General features: G+C 37.0%; 1 protein-coding gene and 1 long non-coding RNA gene across 2 annotated transcripts in view; both read right to left on the bottom strand.

Moving 5' to 3' along the window:
* LOC121811754 overlaps window positions 1-2,202 on the bottom strand; it is a 6,617-nt gene extending 4,415 nt beyond the window's left edge. The window contains exon 1 of the long non-coding RNA XR_317949.3: window positions 2,042-2,202. This is a non-coding gene — a long non-coding RNA (uncharacterized LOC121811754). The remainder of the gene's footprint in view (window positions 1-2,041) is intronic.
* Window positions 2,203-5,365: 3,163 nt separating this feature from the next.
* The window catches only part of LOC102312740 (butyrophilin-like protein 10), a gene marked incomplete in the record, with an annotated part of 7,807 nt that continues 4,460 nt past the window's right edge, over window positions 5,366-8,712 (bottom strand). Inside the window, 1 exon segment of the mRNA XM_042217075.1 lies at window positions 5,366-6,971. Within this exon segment, the coding sequence (XP_042073009.1) occupies window positions 6,515-6,971 (457 nt within the window).

Raw genomic sequence — 8,712 nt, 5'->3', positions numbered from 1 at the left:
TCAATTGTCCTTATCAACACAAGGAGGCTCCAGGTTGTCAAACTTACTTGTTATAATTTTTTCATAACCTACTCCCTTGCCCAGTATCATCCATACTCTGTATCAGCAGAGCATGGATAATACTGGTAGGGAATATCAAGGCAAACAAGCCGGAGCTTCCCTCCAACGCTGAAGCTGACAAATGCGAGAGCTGTCTTCTCATCTCTGTTTGCATTCACAGCCACCACCATGGCAGTGAGTTACATGTCCTCCTTCTGAGCACCAAAAACCGGGAGCTAACTGTATATCAGGATTATAAACACAAATGATCATGCATTTATTTAAAAAATAAATTATATTAAATATTGTGAGTGGTGAGGAAGGACTTTTATGTTTTTCTTGTTTTTTCTCTTGTCCTCTTCTTCAATTGCATCGATGAGTCTGCCTTCAATAATTTAGTACTGTTCACTGTTATGGATCCTTCTTGGAATCAGCAAAGAACATACAGACAGAGATTATTCTTACAGGTGCTAGGGAAATCCTGACATTACAGGACGCATGGTGTTATACTACAACGGCAGAGAGATTTAAATAAATGTGGTTTCAGTAGAAGTGAATGGGGCATTTTTGTATCGAGAGGCACTACACAAAAAACAATAATGCAATACTATCCATTTTGTGTCTGTTCTTTGACATGTCCAATAATCTAATCACCCCCAATGTCCCATCCTCATCCAATTTATTACATGGAAATTTATTTTTTGTGAGTTTTTTCAATAAATAGTAAATGATTCAAACATTTAAAGTGGAATTTAAAGTCTTAAAATCCAGAAGATAATTTAATACTTGTGAATACTTTAATACAAGTGATATATGAAAAAAAGCAGAAGAAATATTGTTGGTTGAGGTTTTTCTGGCAGATTTTGAGAGGGTAGATTTTTGTACACAAAGGTATCGAAATGGTGCAAAATGCATAAGCAGAGTATGGATGAGTAAAAGACTTAAAGACTCTAGATTTTAAAAAAGAAGATTTCTGGCAAAAATCCATGTTGCAAGCTATAACGCAGCCAAACACTCCTGTGTTTCACTGACTAGAGTAACATTGCTTACATTGTACTAATGCCTGACTGTCACACTCCCACAACTGATTGCGGGTGATATGTCATCATCAGGGTAACCGGTTTTGTTTTTGGTTTTTTTTTCAGCATGAACTGTGAGTCTTTGTGCTAGTGCTCTCACCCATCGAGCCCCTACTATATTTTCCTTTGAAAGCAGAAAAGGGACCTCTAGCTATGATTGACAGAGTGCAGAACAAACCTGATGAGTCTAAAGCTTAAAATCAACAAAACACCTCCAAACTTTCAGGATTTTTTCTGAGGAGTAAACTGACTTTTGTTCTCAAGAGTTTGTATCAAGCAGTCATTTTCAGAGGAGAAACCGAAACAATTCATGTGAGTTGACTCCGCCCACTCTGTACACAGCAGAGCAATCAGCACCAGCCTGAAAGAAAATCTGAGAAACCTGCTGCTGCAGTCAGCTCTGTGTTTTATCTCTATTTGGCAAATACATTAAAGAAAAGCACAAAGGCTCAGCCAAGGCTGGAGTTGACCCATCAAACATTCACCAGGAACATAGATAAGCTTAGACTATGACCTTTTATTTTGAAATTAACCTGCTCCATAGCAGTGTAATGTAGGTACATAACTAAAACTGAAAGCTCAGAGTTTCTTTTAAGTCACCTTGATGAGACAAAGTCCTGCTTTGAGTGCAGGTCTCTGCACGATTCCAAGAACAGTTCTTTATAAACATAAACACAGCTTTTCTCACACTTTGCTGCTACATTTGGAGCTTTGTGGGAGCTTTTAACAACTGACAGAAACATTTATCATCTTGTATGTGCTCACGGTTTGACAGCAAAACAACAAAAAAAAATCACATTTTTTTTCTTTAACCACACATTTCAGTGTTTTTTTTATAAGGTTCTTGTTTGTTTGTTCTCTGAATCAAAAAACAAAACAATAAAACAACAAAGAACCAAACAAATAAATAAAAAAAGACTTACCACAGATAAAGACACAGTGATCCAAACTGTTGCTGTTAAAGTGAAATGAATCGTTGTAGCTGAGCAGGAAACCGGAACTGAGACAATGATTAACGAGTCACTGCAAACCAGACACTCAAGTCTGATCAGTTTCTAACGTTCACTGCTGCACATTCCTTGGTGTTTATCAGATAAACACTGAGCATGACGAACACAGGGACGGTTGACCTTGATTGCATATTGCATCAGATCACTACAGAGCATGTGTAGATAGCTCAGCAGTTTCTTATTACCTTCAACAAGGAGCTCATGTTTTTGGTAGTGTTTGCATTACGTTCTGTCTGTAAACACAACAGCTCTAAAAACTCTGTAGGGTGTAGAGCAGGATGATGTTATAACAACCCATTGAAATCTGGTTTGTGTTCACCAAGGTCAACTTTATGACTTGTTGGTGGAAAATTGACAAAAAGTCTTAAAACTTGTACACTTGTACAAGTGCACTGTGTAACAACATTTATAAAGTTTAAAGATTTTAAATATCATGTCACGTTTGACCTCTGAGTTCAACAGATCAACCTGAAAGTCAGAGTAATGATAATGTTATATAGAGCCATTTATTTAAAACTATGTCATTGTTGGTACTGACAGCATGTAGCGAATGATACATGGGGATTGTAAATATCAGGTTACTCTGGACATCTGACCTCTTCTTTAGGGTCAAATATGGTCAAACTTTCATAAAATGTATTTTATCTATAATTCAAATTCTACTGCCTTTATATTGGTGACATGTTTCATGACTTTGTTTTGTGCACTACAGTAACAGGTTGCAACCACTTAAATACAAAACAGTACATGTACAATGTTCCTGAATATTTTTAAATAAACTGTTTCTTATAAAAAAAACTTTTTTTTGGTATTTACCATTAAAAATGTAAATGTATTTGAGTCAAAATCAAATGAATGCTACACATGTACTATATCCACATAAATAGAACTCAAAATTATGTCAGGTATATCAGCTTAGTTTTTAAACATTTTAATATTCACTGTATACATCTTTTGCAAATAGTTTCTTCGGTGCCCCTTGCACCAAACTTTGATGTATTGCTGGTTACATACAGCCAATTTTGATTTTTGCGAATTAACCTTTTTGTGATATTGTTGTGGAGAACAAAGAACGGCTCAATTTATTAAAATGAGGAGATAATGATCACCTCTTCCCTGGGGTAATGAATTTGGCCACTCTGGCATGGAGGTACAAGAATAAATAATTTACACATCATATTAACATGAGTATGGTTTTATTAACCCTCATGCTGTACAGAACCTGTGATGTCCAGACGGTATTCCTCGGGTGTTCTGCAGTGAAAACTTGTGGATTTAGGGATTAACATAGTTGCCATGGTTTCCTCTCTTCTCTTATTTATTGTGTGTGATCAGGACAATTCTGGAGAAGATGGGCCTAGAGGGGAAAGTCACCCCCTTGCAGGCCAAAAAGAAATGGGATAACTTACAAAGTATGGATGTGTGTTATCAAGAAGATAATTCTTAAGAACACAAGTTAACCCTTTAAGACCGGTCAGAGCGGGCACGCTGCGTTTTGCGTAACTATTTTTTAAATCCCTGTAGAAATGCAACCACATAAGCTAGCGCAATAATTTTTTTGCATATGAAACCAGAGGAGTTGTACTTACATCTTATGCCATCAGCTTGTCCTAGGTCACGGTTTCCTTCCACATATAGCTTTGCAAAAACTGCATAAAAAGCACTTGTAGCAACAAAAACATAATATTCCAGAAACACGCTTTGCCGATCTGATCAGCTGTTCATAACACTTCCTACGTTGGAATAGACGTCAGCGCGAACTAGCTCATGTCCGCTATTACCTGCCCGAAACCGGAATTGACGCCATTTTGTTTTTTGGGGTTTTTTTGGGTTTTTTTTACCTTCAGGGCCTTATAAGCCAATACTGGTGTTTTTTAAAGTCATGTTTGACTTTATGCTTTTCTGTGTCGTTTCTGGGATGCTTAGAACTCAAATTGCACTGCTGGAAATAGTTTATTTTGATGCATATGCTGTTTTATTTGCAAATTTGCAGTATAATATTTTTTTTTTTCGTTTTTTACTGCATGTCATACAGAGGTCGAGTTCTTGTTATCAATAATCTGGTTTCTTCTGCTCTGTGGCACCGGTTGACTTGTGTTGATCCCCCAGTTACCCTCTTGTCTAACATTCAAAGGATCCTGGTGGACTTTTTTTGGGATAAGTTGCACTGGATTCCTCAAAGTGTCCTTTTTCTCCCTAGAGAGGGAGGTGGACAAGGTCTGGTCCATTTGGTCAGTAGAGGGGCTGCTTTTCGCTTTCAGTTTATTCAGAGGCTGCTTACATGACCCCCAGATCTAGTATGGAGGAGGGTATCGTGCTGTATTCTTCACATATGGGTTTGGATTTATCTCTGTTGCTGATGGACTCAAGCAAGCTGAACGCTTCACTTCTTCCACCTTTTTACAGGAGTGTTTTTCTGTATGGGCTCTGCTAAGGAAAGGGATGCAACAGCAGGCAGAATCTTTGTACTGGTTGCTGGAAGAACCTTTACTGTTTGGCAGCTTGCTGGATTGCCCTGTCTGGGGTAGGACTACTTTATCCAGACGGCTCCATGCTGCACAAGTCTTTTCTCTGAAGAGGGTGGTAGAGCTGGCTGGATAATTCGGATGGACAGCTTAGGATAAGGTCTACTTGAGTTGTTGGTCAGCTTTTCGATAATTGGAAACACAAATTAGGTGGAGTTGAGTGTTCACTTTTGGCAAGTTATTGTGACGGCACTCTGTTTCCAAATCATTTAGAGCTTTATCTTTCCATCAGACTGTTTCCTGGTTTTAAGAACTGCGTTGGTCCTTTACTGGATAATGTGGATGTTGCGGGGGTGTCCCTGGAAGGGGCCTCTGGAAAACTTTGTATAGGCTGCTGGTAAAAACTCTCAATCAAGGCAAGTTGAATGCACACAATGACACGGTGAGGAGGACCCATCTCTCCTTAGCACCTGACATCAAACCAGCATGGAGATCCCTTTACAAACCTCCCCTCACGAAAAGGCATGCAGACTTACAGTGGAGAATTGTTCATGGCATTGTTGCTGTAAATTCTTTTGTTTCTGTTATTAACGCTGCTGTGGAAGACAAATGTCCATTCGGTGTGCAGAGGGAGACCCTGTTTCATTGTTTTTCTGAATGTGTTCGCCTCTCGGCTCTGTTTGCGCTCCTGAAAGCTATTTTTAGTGGATGTGGGGTGACTATTTTTATTTGTGGTTTTTAGATTTACTCGTCTTACCTGTCTAACCCTGTCACTAAAATCACATTCTGAGTCTCAAAAATGCCTTCAAACTTGTGGGGACCGGGATTTTGGTCCTCATAAGGGCTGTTGGTCCCAACAAGTATGGCTGACTTCCAAATTTTTGTTCCCACCAACATAAGAATACATGGTTACACACAGGTGTGTTTTCATCACGGATCAGTTTAGATGATTAAATCATCAGAATAAATCATAACAGTAAAATTATCATTAGAAATCAACTTAAATAATAAACACATCAATATTTTTTTTTGTAACACATTAGCACTTTCAAGAGCATTACTTTTAGTTAATGGAAAATATTATTGTTGTAGTCTCTCCTATTCTGTCCACTTTACAAAATCCATGTAGGTTTTACCCAAATGCAACTCAGTAAAGTCTGAACATAACGATGTTTTTGAAACACTGCTGCTTAATAATAGTGTTTATAGTACATAGTAAATTGTTTCCTCTTCTTCTTGGACTTGCCGTGTACACCTTAATAAAACACTATTGTTTAGAAGTTATAGTTTGTTTTTATAAATACAGCTTTACACTTTACAGTTCAACATACTGCATGTTTTATTGTCTTGGCTTTTATAGAATTAACATGTTCAACTGGAATCTTTCTGGGTGACATTTGAAAGTTTTCCTTGTTTCTGTGTGCATATTAAGTTAATTGGTGATTCTCCCTCTGTATTTTAGCATATTCATTAAACACAAAGAGAGAAAAAAAATTCAAGTAAAATAAACATCTGACTTCTTAGACAGATGTTCATCAAGCAAGTTTCTTCTAAATCTCTTCTATTTTGTTCTAAAGAAACAAAATAAAATCTTCTATGATAAAATTCACTCAAAATGCATGTCTTGTTAACCTGTATATAGTATAAATTTAAAGCAAAAAAAATATAGAAATATCAGGCATCACATTGAAAAATGACAGCACTGACAAAATAACCCATGTTTTATTTGTTGTGTAACTCTGTCCTTCGCTGATTAAAAAAAAAGGAGAGACATTAAAGACACTGGGAACGTAAATTAAACACAACACAACAGTTTGTACATGTGACTTTAGCAAGAAATATATACAAGAAAAACTTACACACCTGTTCATTGTTTCTCGCTTGTTTCTCTGACAGTTTCTTCTAAATCCCTTTCATTTCTTTATTTCTCTCTCAAGTGTTTAATAATTTGTTCCTTGTCTTTTTCTAGCTTCCCCTTTCTTTTTGTCATTTGGATTATAATGTTCTCTGTTTCCTCCATTAGCTTTTCTGTCATCTTTAACAGTTCTTCATGTACTTCTGTTCTCTTTTCCAGGTCAGATTTTTTATCTTCAAGATGACTCTTTTTTTTCTCTTTGTCAAGTAATGGGGTTTCTTTCTCTTTTTTCATGACCTCTTTCAACCTTGCCTTGTCCTCCTGCAGTAGTTTGTGGAGTTTTTCTCTCTGGTTCTTCAGAAATGTCTTCTGCTCCATCAGTTTTTCAATGGTTTGTCTGACATGTTTTAGGTCTTCCTCCTTGTTCTCCAACTCCTCTTCAAGTCTTTTCTTTTCCTCACATTCTCTCTGTAATTTTTCCTCCATCTCTGTTTGATGTAGTTCATTTTCATCCTCATCATGTATCCTGATTTCTGTGTGAATAAAAATGAAAAAAAAAATGTTAAAAAGTAATCTCACTGAGAGCTAAAAAGCATACTTGCTTGCTACAGTAAACATCCCCCCCCCAAATTTTACATTTTCAGGGGGAAATGAAATCATAATCAACATCACAAAAAAGTTAAATAATTTGCACTGAAACAGTGTTAATGAAACCTAATAAATATCAGGTAGATATATATATTATGTTTTTTAGAAACATTTTAAACTAGAACACTAAAAAAATATAGATTATGTTGGTTCCAAAGGTAGGGATAAATTTAGTAATCAGTACGTGTTTAAAGTTCCAAACTAATGCATCCATGAATTTAATGATTATCTGCATTTGTCAGAAAAATATAAGTTAGAATATAAGTTATAAGTTAGAACTTACTGGGTTTTTTTTGTCCGCATTTCCATATTCGTAATACTGTTGTAACAATCAATATTAAGCAAACAGCTAGGTTGATAGTAATCTGAACAACAGGATTACACTGGACCAAGTAGAAATCACCTTAAATTAGAAAGCACACAGAATATACTGTCTGTAAATAAGAAGTAATGTGAATAACTAATAAAGTCAGGCCATAGCTGGACTGGCCATCGGGCACACCGGGCATTTGCTCGGTGGGCCGATGGTGATTTCTCGTTTTCATGAGCCCATGGGTTTGGTTTTTTTTTGTCTTTTGTAACGGTATAAACAATGAAAGGTGGTGGATTGACCAGATGCTGGCAGATATGTAAAAATAACACAGTTGTTTGGTGGTGGCTATGGTGGAGCTTCCACTGAGGCCAGCAGGTGGGTGAGGGAAAGGAGGGGAGGCAGATGACCTGCTGTCTATCTGGGTCAGATATAAACCAAGTTTAGGTGTAGTTTATTTTTGTTGTACAAGTTATTGTCAGTTACAATAACTCGTACTGCGTACTAGCTAGCATGATGGAGTTTCTATACAGCTGGGTGGGTGCTTTGATGTTACTGATAGTGAACTTTATTTAATTCATAAGGTTAGTTAGTAGAGTTGCCATTCCGTAAAAAACGGAATCGTCCCGCATGCAGAGAAAATATTAAGCATTTCGTATTGAGCTGAAAAAAACAAGGTTTGTCCCGTACTTCAGCTAGAATGAAAAAGACACAAAGCTGGAGGTATTCTGCTCCCCAAAAAGCACAGCTATTTCTTCTTCTCTCATTCTCTCCCCCTCCCTCTCCTGTTGCTACTTCAATCATGAAACTGATGTGGAATTAAATAAATGATTTTATGGCTACAATATATCCTGCATCATTGAGGATATAATCTATAGTATTGATACTGCATTAAGATGTTTATTAAAACCTGCTGGCTTTACATTAACCTTTTTATTACAGGTACAGCTAAGACCATTTTATACACATTGCATTCTGTGCTCATTAAAGAGTTAAAGCTCAGTCAATTAATTAAAGGTTAATGATCAGCTGATTGGCTTTTCTGACACCATTCCCGTCTCTCTTGTTTATCGCCCACTTTGCGCCAGAAAGAGGAAACAAGTGGATGTCGCGCTAAAGAACAGCAGCACGTTTAAGCTTGATCAGCTGTTGTTAGAATTTATTTAATATTACTTTTTATTATCAGCTGATGTTTGCTGGAGCCACAGCCATAAAGCTGCTGGTCATGATATCGGTTTGGATATGTGGTGAGAGGGAAACATGAAGATGAAACCAGGAGATGTCCTTACTGAATCATCAGAGCTGA

This window comes from Haplochromis burtoni, unplaced genomic scaffold (assembly GCF_018398535.1).
Source record: "Haplochromis burtoni strain Fernald_Lab_line unplaced genomic scaffold, NCSU_Asbu1 Contig_1573, whole genome shotgun sequence".
Taxonomy (NCBI): domain Eukaryota; kingdom Metazoa; phylum Chordata; class Actinopteri; order Cichliformes; family Cichlidae; genus Haplochromis; species Haplochromis burtoni.
The sequence above is the reverse complement of the archived record's forward strand: the minus strand, read 5'-3'. Positions and strand labels throughout refer to the sequence as shown.